This window comes from Melozone crissalis, unplaced genomic scaffold (genome assembly GCF_028551555.1).
Source record: "Melozone crissalis strain CALT ecotype California unplaced genomic scaffold, PUWL_Pcris_2 ptg000036l_1, whole genome shotgun sequence".
Classification (NCBI taxonomy): domain Eukaryota; kingdom Metazoa; phylum Chordata; class Aves; order Passeriformes; family Passerellidae; genus Melozone; species Melozone crissalis.
In genome coordinates, this window is record NW_026535814.1 from 13771813 (window position 1) to 13792822 (window position 21010).

General features: G+C 56.5%; 1 protein-coding gene across 5 annotated transcripts; it reads right to left on the reverse strand.

Annotated features, from left to right (window-relative positions):
* Positions 1-5295: 5295 nt before the first annotated feature.
* Positions 5296-20736, reverse strand: DNAJB5 (DnaJ heat shock protein family (Hsp40) member B5). 5 transcript variants are annotated; one of them, XM_054283411.1, is made up of 4 exons: positions 17162-18280; positions 13910-14154; positions 11111-11709; positions 5296-6977 (listed from the first exon to the last, which is right to left on the reverse strand). In XM_054283411.1, exons 1-4 carry the CDS (start codon positions 17227-17229, stop codon positions 6744-6746), a joined length of 1146 nt encoding a protein of 381 aa, XP_054139386.1. In that variant the 5' UTR covers positions 17230-18280; the 3' UTR covers positions 5296-6743. The 5 variants fall into 5 exon arrangements, with proteins under 5 accessions (XP_054139386.1, XP_054139389.1, XP_054139387.1 ...); XM_054283414.1 differs by lacking the exon at positions 17162-18280 and adding an exon at positions 20695-20736 and having other exon boundaries at positions 5297-6977; XM_054283412.1 differs by lacking the exon at positions 17162-18280 and adding an exon at positions 18345-18515 and having other exon boundaries at positions 5297-6977.
* Between the last annotated feature and the right edge of the window lie 274 nt (positions 20737-21010).

Genomic DNA, 21010 nt, shown 5'->3' on the forward strand with positions numbered 1-21010 from the left:
GGGACTGGAAAAGCTTCTCCTTTCTTCCCTGCCATCTGTGGTACACAGCTCCCGGTGAGGGGACAGCACCCACAGGATTTCCAAGAGCATCGACCCTTGCTCTGAGGCTGTGCGGACCTGGTGGGAGGGCTGAGGGTGTGCCCCAGACCAGCACTCACAGCCCCCTCGCTGTGAGCCTCAGCAGCCCCAGGTGAGCTGTTGGTATCAAGGACTGGGTTTGGCCCCAGCCCTGCCCCTTTCAGGCCTCCTCCAGCAGAGACCCTGGTCAGTCACTGCCAGGGCAAGAGCCTTTCTGCAGCACCTCCTCCCCTGCCCAGATCCTTGCTGGGGGGACTGGGCAGCTCCCAAAGGTGCTGGAGAGAAGATGCTGTTGGCTCAGGCGTGCCCTGCACGGTGTGGGATTAACGAGGGGGAAGCTGAGGGCATCCCCTTCCTTTGCTGACCTGATCAGCACCTCCCTGTGCCCCCCTGGGTTCCATCTGTCCCCAGAGCCCTTTCATCCCTACAGCCCCTACAGCCAGGCCCCATCAGGACCACTGGACTTGATGGGAGCCATAGTCCAGCCATGCTTGATGCAGGATGGGAGATCTCTCTCAGGCCACAGTGTTGGGGTTAGAGACTGGTCCCTGATCCAAGAGACTGGCACCCTGCTGCACCACCCCAAAGCCCTCTGGGCCCAGCAGGTGCTCCAATCACCAGGGAGTCACAAATGACTGCTCTCAGCAGGTCCCCATCCTGCTCCAGGCAGGCATGGATGCGTTATGGGCATCCCTGCTCCATTGGCAGCACTGACCCCCAGAACATCCCTTCCCCCTGAGCCCCCAGGACATTTGTGCCCTCTCTCCATGGCTATCCTTGTCCCCTCTTCCTTGGGCATCCCCTCCTCACTGACAATTCCTGCCCCTATGGATGTTCCTACTCCAGGGATTTCCCCACCTGTGGAGGTTTGAACCCAGCTGGCAAATCAGTCCCACTCAGCTGCTCATTCACACCCCACCTGCCTCGGCCCCCTGGCTGGTACACTGGGCATGGTGTTCCATGGCATGGAATATCCCTTTGCCAGTCTGGGTCAGCTCTCCTGGCCATGCCCCCACCCAGCTGCTTGTGCACCTGCTCCATGGCAGAGCACAGGACATCAAAACCTCCTTTGTCCCTCCTGAAATATGGATGTTTTCTGCCCTGTGTAGCTCCATGACTTTAGGGTGCACAGTGTGGGATGGAGGATAGAGGCAGGGCCCTTCTAGTCCTGGTCATTGGATTTGCCACTTGTAGAAATGGAATCACAGAACACTCTCAGCTGGAATGGACCCATCCTGACCCATCATTGAGCACAGCTCCTGGCCCTGAACAGGACACCCCTAGGGACACACCATGGGCCTGGAGCATTGTCCAAACACTTCTTTCACTCTGTCAGGCTTTGTGCTGTAACCACTTCCCTGGGGAGCTGTTCCAGAGCCCTTCAACCCCTCTGGGTGAAAAACCTCTTCAACCTAAATCTCCCCTGACACAGCTTCATGCTTGCCATAGGATCAGGAATATTATACCCTCTGACCTTGCCTGGGGAACTCCCCACTGGAGACTGGGCAGCAAATACTCTGAAAGAACCCTCCTGTGTGATTGTTTTCCTTTGCAATTCCCTTCCCTGTCTCTCTATGGTCAAGGTAGGCTTTCCTTCCCACATTCTTGAGTCCTCTCCATGTTGTCTCAGGTAGAACCACCAGGTACCCCAAGCTCCTCCCTCTTCCCTCAAAGGATGCCTACTGTTACCAGCCCAGGGGGATGGAGGGCTTCCAAAGATGGAAGACAGCAAGGAATTACAGATGTGGCTGCCTCATCCCTAGGAATGTTCACGGCCAGGCTGAATGGGACTTTGAACAACCTGGTCTAGTGGAAGGTGTCCCAGTCCCTGGCAGGGGACTTGGAATGAGATGAGCTTTGATACCCCTCCCAACCCAAACCTTTTTATGACTGGTTCTGTGGAAGAAGGCAGATGTAGGAAAATGTTTCTGCCATAGTCTGGCTCTCCAAGGAAAAAGGCCAAAGGTGCAGTTATGAACAGTTCCCAACAGATGGCTCCCGAAATACAGAGGGAATGGCAGTGCTGAGTGCTTGTATCAGATTTGTCTCACAAATGGAGATTCTGTTGTACCAATGGATCCACGGGCCAGGGCCAATTGTGTGAGGTTCAACCAGGCCAGGTGCTGGCTCCTGTCCCTGGGTCACAGCAGCCCCTGCAGCTCCAGCTGGGACAGTGGCTGGAAAGCTGCTGAGTGGGAAAGGCCCTGGAGGCGCTGGTCAGCAGTGGCTGGACATGAGCTGGGTGTGCCCAGGGGGCCAAGGAGGCCAAGGACATCCTGAAAGTATCAGCAATGGTGTGGGCAGCAGGAGCAGGGCAGTGACTGCCCCTCTGTGCTGGACAATGGTGGGGCCACACTCCAAGTGCTGCATCCAGTTCTGGGGCCCTCAGTGAAAGGAGGACACTGAGGTGCTGGAGTGAGCCCAGAGAAGGGCAAGGAGCTGGGGAAGGGTCTGGAGCACAAGTCCTGTGAGGAGCAGCTGAGTGAACTGAGGGTGTTTATCCTGGAGAAAAACAGGCTCAGAGGGGACCTGATCACTCTCTACAGCGACCTGAAAGGAAGGTGTAGTCGTCTCTTCTCCCAAACAGCAAGTGACAGGACAAGAGAAATGGCCTCAAGTCGTGCCAGTGGAGGTTCAAGTTGGATATTAGGATATATTTCTTCATGGAAGGTGCTGTCAAGCATTGAAGCCGGCTGCCATGGCGTGGTGCATGCCTGGGGGTATTTAAAAGATGTGTATCATCAAATCACAGAATGTTTAGGTTGGAAAAGACCTCTAAGGTCATTAAGTCCAAAAATTTAACCAGCACTCCCAAGTCCACCACTAAACTATGTTCCTAGGCACCAGCTCTGTGCATCTTCTTGGAAACTTTCAGGAATGTTGTAGATGGGGCATGTGGAGACACCTATAAACCACTACTGCAGAGAGCAGCTCACCCAGGCCCCACAGAGGACCAATGCCACCAGAGGGGACACACCAAGCAAGGTACTCCCTTAAGCACACAAACGGGAACTGGAGTGCAGGCAGAACAACTTTGTGACCAGAAACTATTAAACTAATGCTTATAACAAACCTAGCCTAACAAGATCTGCTCAGATCTCTTGTTACTTCATCCTCTGGGCCCACACTGGGCACTGAAAAGGGCTGGTGAGTTTTCACTAAGTACCATGCAGCCACTCATTCTCCCCACAGTTCATGCGCTGGGCATGGTGTTCTATGGCATGGGACATCCCTCTGGGCAGTTTGGGTCAGCTCTCCTGGCCGTGCCCCCTCCTGCTTTCTTGTGCACCTGCTCCCTGCCAGAGCCTGGGAAACTGAGCAGGCCTTGAGTTAGGGTAAAGAGTGCTGAGCAACAGCTGGAACATCAGTGTGTTATCAGCATTATTCTCAACTGAATCCAAATCAGCACTGAACCAGCTACTGGGAGAAAATGAACTCTGTCCCATATGAAACCACCACTTATTCCATACCTTTCACCATGCCAGGTCCCCTGCTTCCCAATGCCCCATTGCCCTTCCTGTGTTTTGATATCAGTCTTTTGAACCCTTCCACTGCCTAAAGAGAGCCTGTAAGGGGCATGGGAGAGGTTTTTGATGAAAGCATGTAGTGACAGGACCAGGAGTAACGCCTCTAAAGTGAAAGAGGGGGGTTTTAAATTGGATATCAGGAAGAAATTATTTACTGTCAGGGTGGGAAGCACCGGCAGAGGTTGCTCAGAAAATCTGTGGATGCCCTGTCACTGGAAGTGTTCCAGGCCAGATTTGATGGGGCTTTGAGCAACCTGGTCAAGGGGAAGGTGTCCCTGCCCATGCCATGGGGCAGGAATGATGTGAGCTTTAAGGTCCCTTCCAGCCCAAATCATGCTTTGATTCTGCAATGGCATCATTCGCTCTGTCTATGGACCACCCCTATAAAAGTCCCTTGAAGTTGTTCAGTTCCTGACCTCGGGCTTTATCTGTCCTAAGAGTCTTTGAGGGCAGGAAGGATGGTGTGTGGTGGTGTCACATGCAGAAACCAGCTCTGATTCTATCAGTGCAGGGCTTGGCTGGCTTCACCAAAGCTCATCCTTCCTTAACATGGCAATCGAAGGAGAGCTGGGCTCACATCCCCAAATTCAGAGAGGCAAGGTACCCTGTGATGGTGATGGGCATATTAGTGGCCATGGAAACTATATGCAGTGCTATGTAGCAATTAACATCATCCAGTTTAATTTATTGACTGTTCTCACCCAAAATCAAACCCTCTTGACCCACACACTGGACTTGAGTGACGGGCACAAGGCCCATGGGTTTTGCTGTCACCTCCTGTCCCTGTGCACAGCTCCTGATGGGAGCACTGTGCAAACATTCCCAGGCATCAGCAGGATTTTCCGTGGGTGCCAGTAATGCCTCTGGCTCTCACCCTGCCCCTCCACGGCCCTTCTGAGAAGAGATGGGCACTGCTCTCTCAGCCCTTCACTGACTGTCCCACTGCCCATGTCAGCCACATCCCAGAGCCCTGAGGGGACAGAGCCCTCACCAGCACTGCTGCCAATCCTTGGCAATGTGGTCAGCACTGCTGAGGCCATGCAGGTGGGGAGCAGCCATTCTGTGACCCAAGGAGTTGTGTATTCACTCCCTTCCCCTCGCTATCAGGCCCTGAAGGTCCTGTGCACCAAGTACCAAAACAAACAGATTTCTTCTTCCTCTCCCTGCCAGCCCCAAGGGCACCTGGCCAGGGTGGTGACGGTGGCAGTGACCCTGGCACAGAGCCCTCTCCCTGCTGTCTGCTGGCGCCCAGCCTGGCACCTCCCACCACAACACACACCGAGAAAGTGTATTTTTCAAAATACTTCTTTATTTCTCTCAATACTGACATTACAAAAAAAAAAAAAAAAAAAAAAAAAAAAAAAAAAAAAAAAAGAAGAAGAAAAGAAAAAAAAAGAAAATTACAAAAAACCCCACTATAAAACATTCAGGTCTCATTGAAACCGAGAAAAACAAATCAGCTTGCATCTGCGTGCTGGCCTGTCTTCTCGCTCACCTTGTCCACCACATTTCTCCACATTGAACTCCACAGGGACCAGTGGAGGGAACCAGTGGCCACCCCTGGCTGGCCAAAGCAGGTGATTGATTCAGCAGTGCCTCACAGGTCTCCTCGCCCCACAGGTAACACTGTACAGCTGCGCCCCCAGCCCCAGGGACACCCCACACACAGCCCCCCACCCCAAGGGACCCCCTGATTCAAGTCAGTAAATTTATTTTTTTTTTAGGAATTAAAAAAAAAGATTCCCAGGGCAGGGGGAGGGGGATATTTTGGCAGGGGTTTTCTTGGCAGTGCTGCAGTGAAAGAGGAGCTGTACAAAGCCAGGTCAAATGTGCCTCCAGCTCCACACCAGCCCTTTCCTGGGAAAAAAAACGGCATGAGGCAGAGTGGGCTGAGAAAGGTAAGAAATATAAAAATTCTCCTGATGGAAATCCAAAGGTTTTAAAAAAATACAGTATTTGAAAATGGAGCCACTAAACAGACTGCCTCATGCACCTCCCAGATCCGCCCTGATGTCCAGAAACACCTCCTGAATGAATTGTCCCTGTAGAAAAATATATACACACGCCTCTCTCTTCTTATTAGAATCCCTAATTTGACCTGAAACACTAGTGAAACCCACAGCTCTGCTCACGCTTGGCTCTGCTTTTGCACCCAGATTAGTGCTACACGCACACACAACCCCACTCCGGGGGTTTGCTGTTCGTGTGGCTGAATCATCCCCCTTTCAAAAAAAGCCTGGGTGCGTCAGGCCAGTATCCCCAATACAGGCAGAGAAAAACCCTTACGAAGTTTATCTAATGAGCTCTATATATATGTATTTAAAAAATAAAAGCAGCAATGCAAACTCAACACATCTGAAAAAAGAAAGCTCCACCCTGGGCTTTCCCCCCTCCTCCTGCTGGCTGGGCCCTGTGGGCAGCAGGTGCAGGCAAGTGCTGCCCACGGGCACTGGGGACATCCCCGGGCAGGGGCAGGAGGCTGGATGGGCCATCCCCACGTGCTCCGTTGTTTGGCACGGCCGAGGCTCGGTGTAGGCTTGGCACAGGAGAGCGGACCACGGCTGGATTGGTACCGTGGCCCCAAGGTGAGAGATTGTCCAGCTACTGGGGGGGCCACCACAGGCAGGAGTGACCGGCACCGCGGTGCAGCCGGGACCCCAAACAGCAGCAAGTATCAAAGAGGGGAAGAGAAAAACCAGCAGCGGGGATGCCAGGTCCTGCCGAGTCCTATTTACACAGCGCCGGACCCCGGCAAGTCCAGCTTCTTGTGGGAAGAGTGGCCTGAAAAGCAGGTGACATAAAAAACCCACGACACGACGCACCTCCCTGGGCAAAGGGCCCACAGCTCTCGCTCTTGCGAGGCAGAAAAAATGGACCTCTGGGGAGAAGGAAAAGGTTTGGCAGTTGGGGGAGCTGTGGCAGACAGGAGTCTCCCCGTTGTTGGAGTAAAAAACCGGCCAAGAAGGATGGACAGGGGGTGGGTCGGATGGGTTTTTTGGGGGAGAGAAGTAGTGTGAGGGGTTGTTTTTTTCTCTTTTTTTGCATTTAAAAGTGCTGTGACACCTTGGCTCTGTGCAGGCCAGGTGCTGTGGCACATGCGTTTGGAGTATTGCTGCTTTGGAGGAGAGTCCCTGGGCTCTAGGAGCATGGGAGGTGCTGCTTGAGGATCTGTCTCGTCTGGGGAGCTATTCTGTCCGGGAAGCGGATTTTGAACTCCACGATCAAGTCTCCTCGCTGGCTGGGGGCCTTGGGGAAGGGCAGCCCCTCCCCACGTAGTCTCTTCACTGTCCCTGGCTTGATGATGTCGTTGCAGGGGAGCGGGATCACCCGTCCATCGATGGTGGGAATGTTCACAGTGCAGCCGCACAAGGCCTGAGGAAGGAAGAGGGAACAGGCCATCAGATGGGGCTGACTCCCCAAAGCATCCTGACAGCCACACCCTGTACCCCACTGGCTGCTCCCCCGGTTGAACTGCCCTGCTCCTCTGGATGCTGTTCAAGAGCATGAGATGATGCTCACCAGTGCAAGCACAGCTCTCTGCTGGCACCAGCCTGGTCCAACCACCATGAACTGGGCTGCAGGAGCTGTGCAGGAGAGGGGTGCCCCAGCTCTCATGGGGGGAAGGACTCCCCTCCCCACCTGCTGGGCTGCCCAGAAGGCACCACCAGCACCCAGCCACCCACAGCAACAACGCAGGCTAAATTTAGCTCCTTTCCAGCCCTGTCGGCCAGCCGCAGGCAGCCGAAAATCCAGCTGAGATCATGGGATGCTGCCACAGCCCGTCAGCTGTCACCCTCCGGAGCACGGCAGCTTTGCCCGGTGCTCGGGGTTATCTATAGCACAACAGCCCATGTCCCCTGTCCCCTGTCCCATCCCTGTCACCCACAGCCCCCACAGGGCTACGCCAGCATGGCACAATGGTATGGCTGTGGCACTGGGCTTCCCTGGGAGCTGGGGGGCTGGAGGGACTGGTTCCCATCTCCTGTCCCCTCACACAGCCAGGAGCCGGTGTGGGGGTGCCACCCCTCGGCACCCCAGCCCCCAGCAGCAGCCGCACACCGGCCTGCATTGGCAAGCCACGTGATGCAGGAATGCAGCAAGAAAATCCTTGTGTCCTTAAATAACTCAGACAGCTCTGTCGTACATGTGGGCAGGATCGTTTCCAGGCTTTCAGCAAGGGCTGAGCGAGAGGACTGCGGAACGATGCTTCTGGAAGGGGGTGGGGGCTGGGGGCTTTCTGAGCTACAGCCTCGAGCTTCCATGTGGGGAATAGCACAGGTCTGTCCCTCTGAACTGGGTCCTGGGGGTCCCAGCCCTCCCAAAACACCCTGCAAGGCGAGTGGAGAAAGATGCAATTGCTGTTTCTGGGGTAGGCGGGGGAATGTTCTGCACTCCCCCCCTCTGCCAGGAAAAGCCTCCAAAGGCAGAGCAGCAACAGGCACCAGGAGAAACACCTCATGCTGGCCACTGGCTCTGAGATGATGGATGGGGCTTCTGCAGCAGAACCAAGGCTTTGAACCAGAGGGCTTGCACTGGGATCTGCGCCAGAGCTGGTTCAGGGTCTTTGTTGAGTGGAGAACAGGGGAGAAGGTCCTATCTCCTTTGCATGGCTCATCTGCACAGGCCTCCTCCTGGAGAGGGTGTCCTCCAGGGATGAAGTCTTCAGCCTGCAGGAGGATGCCATCACCAGCTCTGTGTGAGCAGCAGGTGCTTGGCTGATCTCCAGCAGATTGAGGGGAAAACAAAGCACAATCTCCCCACATTAAGGAGTTTGTGCTGTGCATTCAGGCATGGATGCCAAAGCCCTCCTGCTCGCTGGTGCCCAGTGCAGTGTGCCATGGCTGCAAGTGCCCATGTGCGCCAAGAAAGGACACCTCCAGCCATAAAACAGAAAGGAGAACAAGAAGTCCCTGTGGGAACACGTGGATGGGGAAAGCAGGCAGAGATGTGAGCAGAAGCGGGCGGTAACAGCGAAGGCAGACGGGATCTTAATGTTTCCTTCCCAGAGCCAAGACGCAAGAATCCGAGGCGATCGCTCCTCCGCCGTATGTCCCTGTTTTTCATTCTTCTTGCTCAACTTTGCTGGCATTTGGGAAAACAGTTGCTGAAGTAACACCAGTAACTGGGGGAGCTACCCCGCATCCTAGAAAGAGGCTTGGTTTATCCCTGAGGATGAAATCACCCTGGGTTTGAGCACCGTGCTGTGCGAGCAGAGCTTTATCTAGGTCAACCCTGGGTCCTCCTCCGCTCGCGGCGAAGCTGCTGGGGCGGGCGTCGGCACCGGCCGCGTCCCAGCCGGGATGAGCCGGGGCGCGGATGCTTCGAGGAAGGTGACGCCAGGTAAAGGATGCAAAGCGGGATGGTGCCCAGGGCAGGCATTAGGCAGCAGCCAGGAGGGCAGGACGCCCTGCCGGCAGCGCTGCCTCCAGGAGAGGCAGCTGCTGGTGGAGCTGTGCTTCTCCGCCCTCCCGCAGCTCCCCACTGCGGCACGCGCCTCTGGTTTTGGGAAGGAAGAGAGCGAGTCCCCGGAAAAGCACTCCTACATCTGTGATTCTGCAGCCGACAGGTGGCAAAACGCCTGCACTGCCCCAGCCAGGAACCCAGCAGGGCCAGGGCTCAAGGGCTGGGAAGGCCCTCCAGTACCCATCACCTGCCAGCTCTCCTGATGGCACTATGTTCTCTCAATACAGTGGCAGAGACTAAAACTCAGGCTAGAAGAGGCAGCGTTTCAAGGCAGAAGGTGCAAGAAGACACCTAAGGCTACAGCCAGAGGCTGAGGAGATGGAGAAGTTGTGCTCTGTCACATACTGAGGTGGCAGCATACAGAATTGGAGAGCTCCCAGTATCTGCTCGTGCTCCAGAGCACTTAAGGAACTTCTTTTCCTGGAAGACAAGCGCAGCAGAGTATCACAGTGTCCTGGCAAGCAGCAGGCTGGGGACAGTCAGCCAGACCAGCAGCCCCATGAGGATGTCCAGCCTGTTGGGTTTGTACTGGGGGAGGTCAGAGACCAGAAATTCCAGCTGAGAGAGATAAGGAATTGCCTGAACCATAAATTTTCTGCTTTGTGTCTACATTGTGCAAATCTACTGCCAGCAAGCAGGCCTTGCTCATGGAGGTTACAGGTGTCCAACACTTCTGGCGCACTTCTCGAGCACGTTTCTCCAGTTGCTGCTCAAAAAGTCAACTCCAGGCAGGAGTCCCTCCACCCCGGCCAGTGAACAGACTTGGGCTAACATGGTCTGGGCATCAGCACAGCCAGGTCAGATAAAAGGAATGATCAGAAGGAAATATCTGAGATAAGGCATGCACTGCTCCATAAATAAGGCAGTCTCTCCTGAGTATTTCTGGACTGGAGATCCAGGAGAACCAGCTACTGCAGGAATAAACCTCTGCACTTTGCACTGTGAGGGAAACTCCTGAGTCTGCAGTATCAGTGGAGCTGAGTTTGCCTCAGGAGTGCCCAGCTCTGCCTGGCCCATGTGCTTTTTGCCCCCAGTACACCCAGGTCACAGCCTGAACTGGGATGCAGAGCCGTCACAGAGCCCTCCTGACTTCCTGGCACACTTCACAAGATCACGTTTTCCTGCCTCAGGTCTGGCCCATTGAGCTTATTTCTATTCAATGCATTTGAGAACATAAATCTGCCTTCGGGAAGGAAAAAAAAAATCAGCTCATTAAGAAGACAGACAGCGTCTACCGTCTGAAAGGAACAGCAAATGGCAGCTGCCAAAAATGTCAACGTTAAATGCAGCTGCCAGCTGGGATTTATTAAAAGGTAGTTTTACAGCAGCAGTGGCGAACAGCACATCTTGTACTGAGGTAATCTTCCCTTTCCTCTCCCACCTTCGTGCAGATTGCTGGATGATCTGTTGCATCCATGTAGCCCTGCCGTGACCTCCAGGACTGGCAGCCTGGAAGTGTTGAGTTTTACTCACTGCCTGGGTATTTAATTTGTTTGGTTGCTCATCTAGGAAAGCCAGAATCAAGGAAAACAGCTAAAGCACTGCTCAGGGAGGGCAAGGGATCACTTTCCTCCATGTCACCCTGCTCTCTGCGCATGGGCAGAGGCACCTGGTGCAACCCTAGGCAGTAACTAAGCCACAGCAGGCTCAGCTATAGGAAGAGCAGGAATCAGACTGATGCCATCCATCAAGTTTTCTCTTGCTCCTACAGAGGATGTGCCCTTTGCTCCACATGTGAATACCCTATGCTAAAATAGAAGAACAAGACATATGGAGAAGGGAGGAAATGGATAAGATGAGCCACCTGAATTGGCTCAAGAAGTGAGGTGTGTTCCGCAGGGACTGCAGCATCAGTGTCCCACACCTGGCATGGAAGTCAAGCACCTCCAAAGCCAAGACCAAGTTGGCCTCTGCAGCTCTTGTCTTGCGACCTACCTGGTCTTTCCTATCCAGAGCAGGACAAGGACTGCCTCCCATTTTGGCCCCAGAGGCCATGAACCAGTGCCACCCCACATCCCATGGGATTTACCACCTGTACCCACCTCTTTAAGACTGATGTTTGCCGTGTAGATCACGTTTGTCCCGTCCCTCTTGAAGTGCGAGTGAGGCTTGTCCTTGAGGATGAAGACGATGTCTGCAGGGATGTTGTCTGGAGTGGCATCCCCTTCTTTGGGGAAGGTGATTTTGGTTCCCTCCTTCCAACCCCGTTTGATGACAATGTTGAGGATCTTGTCCTCAGTCCGCATGGTCCGGCCATCAGCGTTGAGCCTTCTGCGAGTGATCTTCATCCTCTTGGTGGATCCGTGGTAGATCTCTTCCAGGGACACCTTGAGCTCGTGAATGACAGGTGGGTCCTGGACCTTCCTCCGTGTGTGCAGGGACTCCTGGTGCCGCCGGTGAACCCCATTAATGCCGTTGAAGCCGAACCGGCCAAAGGCACTGAAAGGGTCGTCGTCATCATCCATATCCATGTCTTCCTGGTCAAAGCCATTGAACATCCGGGAGCGGCTGCTGGCGAAGAAGATGTCGAAAGGGTTGGAGCCTCCGAAGAAGGATGCGAAGGTGGCATGGGGATCTCCATGGAAGGTGTAGTGGAAGGTGTTCCCTGAGCCACCTGAAGAGCCACCTCCAGTTTTGAGACCTGGAAGACAAGGGGGAAGAGGAGACATGAACGCTCCCTGTGGGAAAATGCTCTGCAGGGACTGCACTGCCCAGGTGGGAGAATGGCCTCTGCCACCTCCTTCCACCCTGTCCTAAATGTGCAGACCACCTCCAGCCCAACCACTGTGAAGGCACCATCTCACACAGTCCCACTCCTACACCCTACAAGCTCAGAATCCATTCAGGTTTCATTCCCTCTATCCCTACTGAAGGACCTCTTTGATTCTCTCCACCCTATTAACCTAATTTTAATTTAAAACATATCCTGATCAGTCCATCTCCATTGTTCCCCGTGAGCAGGCTCCTTCCAACCCCAATAGTCTAATCTCTGAGACTGGATATTAGGAAAAATTGCTTCACAGAAAAGTTGGTCAGGAACAGGCTGCCTAGGGAAGTGATAGAGCCACCATTCTTGGAAGTGTTCAAAAGGTGTGTGGATGTGGCACTTAGGGACATGGCTTAGTGATGAACATGGCACTGCTTCATTAAATGATCTCAGAGATCTTCTCCACCCTCAATGACTCTACAGGCAGGTGCAGGTGAGCAGACCTCCAGGTGGGCATGCAGCTCCCTACACACTGGCTGTAAAAAATGCCAGGTAAGCTCCAGGTTTGAATCATTTAGCAACCTTTCCCATAGGAAACTCCCCTGCCAGGTCCCAGGCTGAGCCCGACGTCACAGCAACTCATCCCAAGTCCCAAAGAGTCAAGGCACATGACAAATGCCCCCCAAAGAGGTCACACATGCTCTGCAAGGCTATTTTTGATCAGCAGGGTTGGGAAGGGTTAAGCCAAGCCTAGCTCAGGGACTATTTTCAGGGCACACCAGCGACAGTGAAGGACTATTTCTGACAGGCTGTCCTTTGTCCCAACCCCCCATGCTCTGTCCACAGCAGGACAAGTTGGGGGTCTCTTCTGAGTGCTGAAGTCGGTATTCTGGCTGGGCTGAAGGGGCTTTCCCACTTCACCTTGCCCACAAAGCATGTATGACCCTGAAGCTCCTCAAAATGTTGACCTTCATTGCCCAAAAAAAAATGGGAAGCAAAACATGTGGGGAAGGTCATGGAACATGAGAGGTTCAACAAAGATGGGACATGGGGGAACTTGGTCTTTAACTTGATGGGGCAGCAAGGGAGCTCTTACCCTCTTCCTTAATTCACTCTTATTTTAGATGCCTGCAGGCGACAGGGATTTTGCCAAATCCCCAGTGAGCCCCACTCCTAATAGACTGTACAGCCAGGAGGTTTCACCTTTAATCCCATGACGCCAGCCTGAGCAGGGTCCGATTTCATTGAGGCCTCCCGGGAAAAGCTGGTTTCCCACTTGAGAGAGTCTCTTCTCATTTTACAGGGCAGCAAATCACTGTGTCCTGTGCATCCATCACAGCCCTGACATAACTAACGGGTCAACAATTAACCCACTGCTGTTTAATCCCGCCGGTGGCTTGTGAGGGGATGCACCTGCCTGAGAGAGGAGCTGCCTCTTCCACCCAGCAGCCTGCTCCTGCCAGACCTCCTGCTCTTTTAAGCACCCAGGCCCTGGGCTGATTAATGCAGATGCTATTCGGCACTCTCCTCGAATGGGGCTGCACTCTTCCATCATCGACTAATAAGGCCGCCTGCCTTGGAGCGGCTCTCCTCCTCCTCCTCCTCCTCCATGCCAACCACCAGACAACAGCAGCCGCTTGGTTTCAAAACAAGGGCCTATTACTTAAATTGGGAAAAGCTTTGAATCCTCTAGGTCAGCCTGTACCAGGGAGGACAGTGGGACCAGTGCCCAAGTGCAGGGGGAGTGTGGGCAGAAGCAGTACGTCTCTGCTGTGTTATTTAGGTCATTTAAAGAGCTGCTAACAAACTACCTTAGGTACAACCCAGGAGGTGAGCTCCTTGAATTTCTCAGCTGGCGCCCAAAGTTCTGGGGCAGAGGGCAGGAGGAGCCCAGCCACCCCAGGAAGCAAGCTGACAAATTGCTGTAAAAGTGAAGCAGCCTGGGGAGGAGTGGGATGAGAGGTGATTTCTGCCACCTGTGGAGCCTTCACTCTCTCTGATTCTTTGGCAACCAGTCCCATTTCAGGAGTAGGCATGAAATACTGAAACATCTCTCTGTGAAAACCCTCCCTCACCTCTAAAACAGATTTGGACCCCACATCCCTGCCTCCCAGTGGGCAGTGCCTACCCTTACCTTCCTCCCCATACTGGTCGTACACAGCTCGTTTCTTGGGGTCACTCAGGACGTCATAAGCCTCCGCGATCTCCTTGAACTTCTCCTCAGCGTTGGGGTCTTTATTCTTATCAGGGTGATATTTCAGGGCCATTTTCCGATAGGCCTTCTTGATTTCATCTTCGTTGGCACCGCTCTGGATGCCCAAAATCTTGTAGTAGTCCTTCCCCATGATGGCAACGCTGCTGGGAGCCGAGTACTTATTCCTGAAAGGAGAAAGACAGCTCTTCGTGAGGTGAAAATCACACAGGGGCAGCTGGGGACGGGACTGGCACACACTTATCGCGGAGACGATGCTCCCTGTGTCCCACGGGCCAGCAGCACCAGAGCCGGCTCAAGTCCACGCTTCCCAACAGAGGTCAGAGCCCCGGTGCCAGAATGTATCCCAGCTGTGGTTTTATCCCGCTGAGCCCCTCGGCTGGGACGGGCAGACTCATCTCTGAGGCTGACAGGGAGAGAGAGCTCAAGTCGGGGCACGGTGCTATTATAGGGGCCACGCCACTGCTAACGTCAGGCCAGGACCACGTCCCTGTCCGTCCCCCCCGGCTGAGTCAGGAGGGCTGAGCTATGTCCAAATGTAGCTGCCGGCCTGTGTCCACCCCCTTGCCTGGTTCTCTCCCAGCTGGGGACCTGAGACCCAAGTGAGGGTGATGACAGCAGGTTTTGGAGGCTGAAAGCAGTGGCAGGGACCACATTGTGCCTTCACCTTAGAGGAACTTCAAACATTTTGTTCCTGAAAGCAATTGGCATTCAGCTGGAGATAAGCGCCTCCGGCTGTCAGAGCCATAATTTGTATTTAGCGGAGAGGGAACGGAGCCGTTAGACAGAAACATCTTGTGATGGTGGGAGGGCTTTTTTCTTTTTCTGTTTTAAAAAAAACCCCAACACTTTCTAGCCTGACTTGCACTCCCCAGCTGGATCTTGCAGTAAGGCAGGAGCTCAGGGCTCACTCGCTGCATCGCGCGGGGGCTGAGTCCGTGCCCATGCCTATACTAAGGCATGGAAAACCCGGTGGCCGTAATTCATCCCCCAGTCACCACTGGAGCCACAGCCACCCAGGGAGCAGCCAGGGGGGTGGCAGGGCTGCTCCTCCAGGCAGAAGCTAACAGGTCCCATGCCTCTCCATGGATGTTTCCCACTTCTCCTTAACTTTTGGCTATCTGACAGCAAACACTTGACACCTCGAACTGCAGGGTCTGGCCTGGCCCCTCTCACACTCAGTGCTGACCCTGCTTCTCCCAGGGGCTGCCCTTGCACTCCCACTGCTCACATCCTGCTCCCTGCTACAGTTCAGTTTCACCCTGTACTTGCTCCACAGACACCTGAGCCACCCCAACCCACTGTGCCCCTCCAGCAGAGGGATTATGGCATGGGGTGTGAGTTTTGGCCCTTACCTTCACCATCATACAAGCTACCAGATGTTCTCCCCAACCTTACTCTCTGTCCATGAGCTCCCATTGGAGGTCACAGAGGAATCTCCCAACCACCACAGCTCAATCAAGGGTGCCTATGCTCCCCAAGGATCCATGCTTGGGTGCCGCTCTAAGCATCTGGCAGCCACATCAAGCATCCAACAATTGCCTTGGGCCATGCCCTGGGCAATGACCCCCTACAGGAGCTTGGAAATTGGTCCCACATTTGGCCACCTCCATCCAAACCACCAACTTCTGCTCTTTTTTGCTCCAGCTGTGGAGGAGAAGCTTTGCTGTAGATGGGGAGGGGGGCTAAGGCACCCCTGAAGGACACAGTGAAGGGAGATGGGGGCATCTGCAAACACTGTACAACAGCTCAGGCGGCACAGAAGAGGTGGGAGGAGGTCCCTGGGGGCATAAAGAGCATCTGACAGCGTCTCCTGTGGCAGCTCCCGGATGCCAGCACATTTCTATACCAGCTCCTGCATGCAGAGATGCCAGCAGCACCCAGCCCACACAGGTGCTGGGGGATGCTCTGCCCCCAGCCCACATCCACCTCCCCATTTACCCTCCCTAAGTGCTGGGGAAGCTGCAGGAGACCTGGTGTGAGCAACCAGCAGGAGAACCAAGAGCTATCCTGTCCATTCTCCACACCAAAGGTCACTCCAATACCCCACATCCCCACAGCAACCTCCAGTGGAGGGAAGGGGCTCCCTGAGGCTGGTACTGGGATGATGATTTGGCCCTGTCTGGCCCTGCTGCTGACCCTCCCACAGCGAGAGCAAACGAAGCAGTGCTAAAGACAACCCCATCACAGTCTAGCTCCAGCAACACAGAGCTGACAAACCTTCAGCTCTCACTGCCCAGGGACCTCAGTGTCTGGCTCTGACCCCACACAGCCCAACCTGACAGCACCACTGGGACACCCTCATCCAGCCAAAACTCCACAGTGTTTCCCATGAAAAGACATCCCAAAAATGCAAAATTCTGTCGCTACCCACAAGATCTCTGGTCTTGCCCACCGAGAGGTCTTTGGCCAGGGTGGGGATGCCTGATAGGATCTCTGACCTGACCAAGGACCCCTTCGTCTGGCTGGGCATGGGGAAGGGAATTTCTGTACCGAAATGCATCCCGGTGCCGCGTTTACCGTGCCAGAGAGGACCAGGTGCTGGAGGGTGACCCGGTGGGTTAAGGCACACTCCCGAGGCTCAGCTCACATGCACAATGGTGGTAAAACACGACTCTGTCCCCGCAGAGCCTCCCTCCTTCCCTCCCACCTCTCTGGGATCAGCTGCGCCTTGCCACCGATCTTCTCCCCCTTCTGCTCAGTCATCCTCTCCTGACTTCCCATTAACCCCCTCGGGAGCGGTAGGGGGGGTTTCAGGCAGGCAAAGGCATTCCTGTATCACCCTTGCAGATCAGATGCCCCCAGATAATTCACGGCCACCCTGCCTTGGTGAAAACCACAGGCATTCCCCTGCCCTGCCGAGCCAGCCTAACCTCCATCCTCCTCTTGCAACCCTACCAAAAGAAAAAAAATAATTAAATAAAGAATAAATCTTTGTTCCGGCCCCACACATGACATCAGCCCGAGCAACCGCTGGGCTAGCGTGCCAGCTGAATAGCAATCGTTTGACATAATCCCTCTGCTCGGCAGTCATCTAAGAGAACAAACCCATCCTGGCAACGGCACAAGATTTTTTTTTGCCCCATCTCGGGGTGCAAGGTCACCGCGGGATGCCAGGGACAGGCACTGATGGTTTAACGATTACACAAGGTCGAGAGGCGGAAACCCACTTACCGAAACTTTACGAACACATTCATAGTCCAGGCTGTCATTTTTAAAGGCTCTAGCTTTATTTTAAACATCGCGGCTGTCCGCAGGCGGCGGCAGGTGCTGTGTGCCCGGCCGGGAGGCACCGGAGGGCGGGAGGAGGGTGGCGGGGCAAAAGGTGCTGGCTCGTGCCGGGGATGCCGCCGCCGCCAAGGGATGCTCTGCTGGCGAGTCCCCCCCTCCAGCTCCTCCGGCACACCCAAAGGGCAGCTCTTCGCCAGCCCGGCAGCCGTGGTTGGCTCTGACCTCGCTCCCAGGATGGCTCCGAAAGGGCTCCTCCGGTGGACGCGGTGCCGCCGGGGAGCTGCCGTCCTTTGTGTGCTTCCCAGCCGCGCACGGAGAGACCCTTCAATGGAGTCACTCGCCGCGCCGTAATTTTCCTTTTAATTGGTTTCTTGACGCTTTCTCGTTAAACGGACAGATTAAGACACTTCTACTTAATCCGTCAGTTCCAGCATTCCTCTTCTCCGCTGCCACAAGGCACCCGGCCGCCTGGTACCGTCACGTCCCCCACGCAGCCCCCTCCAAGGAGCGCAGGGAGCGCAGCCAGGAGCCCCCCGGTGTCCCCAGAAACGACTCTGCTGACGCCCAGGGCTGAGCACCCGCCAGGCGAATCGGGTAGGGAGAAAAGTAGGGCGGCGTTGATATGGAAAAAAGTCACGTTAACCAATGTGCACCTCCCCAGCTTTTCCCGTTCGGATGCATGGGGGTCCCTGTGTCCCCCGCACCGGCCGCCGGCACCGGTCCCCCGGCCGAAAGGGATTTGAGCGCCGCATTCCCGCCCGGCGTCCCGGGCTCCCCGTGGCGGCAGGGCAGCGGGACGGGGACGGTGCGTCCCCCGAGCCCACGGCGCAAAACCTACTTCTGAGAAGTCACCTTCAGGCACGCCAAAGAAAGCTAATGCCACCGCGTCCCCTCGTCTGTCACCGTCACTCGCAGGCCACGGAGAGCATCCTCTCCAGAAGCTCTACACCGAAACTAGGCAGCCGTACCGGGGGTACCGCCAGGGCAGCTCCTGCATCCCACCCGCGGCAAGCGAAGCAGCCGGGCGGGCGACAGCCCCAACCCGCCGTGTCCCCAGGGGCTGGAGTCCCGCCGGGCTCCGAGCCGGCGGGGTCCGGCCCGGCGCGGGTGCCGAGGCAGCGCATACCTCTCGGCGCGGCTCCAGAAGAGCAGGATTGCCGGCATGGTAGCGTATCCCGGGCTCAGTCAGAGAGCTGCTGGGGATCTTGTCGCGCCGGGGCAAGCAGAGGCACCCGTGCCCGTGCTGGATGGCAGTCTCAGGCAACCAGGCAGCAATGTCATGACTACCCGCAATGAATCATCCCCTCCCCGAGCCCCCACACGCACCGCCCGCCTCCCCCTCCCCACCGACAGCCCCACTGGGGTGCCGGCACCTGCGTGGGGACGGGGTTAACCCTCCCCTCGCTGCCTCTGCCAGCACAGCCCCCGCTGCCAGCCCCGCCGGCGGCCGCCTCCTGCGTGGGCACGGAGCAGGACCCCCGCTCACAATGTCCCCAGAGAGGGTCCCAGATCCCCACAGCCACCAAGTGCTGTCTCCTGCGTGGGGATGGTGTCAAGTACCACCTGAGATCACCCCCGACAGGGTCCCCCATTTTCCAGACCTATCTGGTGCTGGCTCTTGGCTGGAGATGAGGTCAAGCCCCTCATAGTGTCTCCCCAAGTATGTTCCTCTCTTTCCAGCCACACTCGGCTGCTCACAGCTGTGTGGAGATAGGGTCAAGCCCCCCATGCTGCCTCCCCGTGTAGGGTACCCCAATTCCAGAGTCACCAGGATGCTCACAATGGCATGGGGATGGGTTTGAACCCCCCCAGTGCACGGACCACCACCCCAGCCCCACTGTGGGGCTAAGAACTGCAGGGGGATGGGGTTTGTCCCCCTCCCGAGCCCAGAGGCGCTATCCTTTTTAGGGGCTGTCACACACACAGGGGTTCACTCATGCCTTGTGCCCCAGAGCACAGACCCACAGGGTCCAGGGGTGACCCCCTGTCATGATCAAGCCCCACTGGGACCCAGTGTCTGCCTCAAGAGGAAAGCAGGTTAACCCTTTCCTCCTGGTCAGCCCTCCCAGTAGACACTGTCACCTCGACTGAGGACAGGGGTTAACCCCTTCCATGCTGGTCCCTCTAACCGTGTTACTGTCACTGGGTGGGAGGTTACCAACTCTCTCACCAGCCAGTTCAGCCCCACTGGGATACACAGGTACCCCCAGGGCGATGGTGGAGGGGTGCTGACCCCTTCCAGGCCACACCACATAGCTCAAACAGAGCACATTATTCCCTCCAAAGTGAAACAGGAGAGAGGGATTAACCCTAACCTCACCAGCCTCTCCAGCTCCACAGGGCTGTACCGCAGCCCCATGGCAGGGGGGGGTCACCCTCTCTCTCCCTGCCCCACCTGGATGCACTATCTCTGTTATGGGGCACGGGGGTTAACCCCTTCCTGACACACTCTTCAGGCCCGCAGGGACACATGGTCACCAGGTAGGGCAGTTAACCCAGTTAACCCTGACCCACAGCCCCACCAAGAAACCCTGACAGCCCACAGGAGCCAGAGACGACAACTCCTTCCTCCCCCACCTTCAGCCCCATAGAAACTCCGTGTCACCCCATGGTGGCAGAACAGGCTGGCTACCCTCTGCTCCCCACCCACGAAGGGGCAAAGGGGCTAAGCTCTCAGACCCACTGCCAAACCCTGTCACCCATTGGGGCAGAGAGGCCGATCCTGCCAGGCCCTGGGGACACCCTGCCACTTCATAAAGCAGAGGTTTAGCCCCCAGAGCAGGACAGACTGTCACCCCGTGGATGGAGTGGGGCAAGCACCCCCTCCCAGCCCTATAGGGACATGCTGTCACCCCATGGGCAGAGGGGCCAGTCAGCCCCGCAGTGACACCCTGTCACTCCTCGGGGCCGGGGAACTGACCCTCCCCAGCCCCACAGTGACATTCCACCATCCCCACAGGGCAAGGGGACTGACGACCCCCCAATTTCATGGCAACAACTTGTCACGCACGGCGCAGGACACTGACGGCTGAGTCCCACAGCAACCCCTGTCACCCCCAGGGCAGGGGGACTGACCCCACAGCGACACGCTGCTAACCCCAGACAGGGGCACTGCCCCCCACCCCAGGGTGACCCTTTGTCACCCCCCGCCGATCCCACAGGGGCACCCTGTCACCCCGGGCTGGGGGGGACTGACCTCCGCCCAGCCCCACGGCAACACCCTGTCACCCCACGGCCCCACCCCACAGTGACACCGGGGTGACATGATCCCCCCCACCCACGCCGAGCCGCTTCGCTCTGTGGGGCACGGGGGCTGACTCCTCCCTGCCCCTCGGCAACAACTTGTCACCCCTTGGCAGTCCCGCAGTGCCGCCCTGGCACCCCGCAGGCAGGCGGGCTGGCCCCCGGGCCGGGCCGGGCTGCGGGGGTCGCTGTGGGGGTGCGGGGGCGGTCGGGGGGGCCCCCCCGGCACTCACCGCTCCCGCTGTCCCGGGGCGCCGCGCGCTCGCTGGGCCGCCCCCGCCCCCGCCCCCCGGCCGCCACGTCAGGGGAGTCCCGCCCGCGCGCGCCACGCCCCCGTTGGCCCGGGGGGCTGTCCATCGCCGCACCGCGCCGCGCTGATTGGTCTTCTCTGAAAGGGAGGCGGGGCGAAGGCGGGCCCCCGCCGCTCACCTGCCCGTCTCTCCCCCCCTTGCCGCGCAGTCGCCGCCTTCCATTGGTCAGTTCAAGCCAGCACCGCCCTTTCGGCGCTCTCTGATTGGCCGAGCGCCCGCGAGCAGCGGCGGGATCCCC

Coding starts and splice junctions, on each gene's coding strand:
- DNAJB5 (XM_054283411.1), bottom strand. CDS start 17,229: ATGTTTAAAATAAAGCTAGAGCCTTTAAAAATGACAGCCTGGACTATG. Junction 11,710..13,909: donor CGACCAGTATGGGGAGGAAG/GTAAGGGTAGGC, acceptor CTTGTCTTCCAG/GTCTCAAAACTGGAGGTGGC. Junction 6,978..11,110: donor CAAACATCAGTCTTAAAGAG/GTGGGTACAGGT, acceptor TTCCTTCCTCAG/GCCTTGTGCGGCTGCACTGT.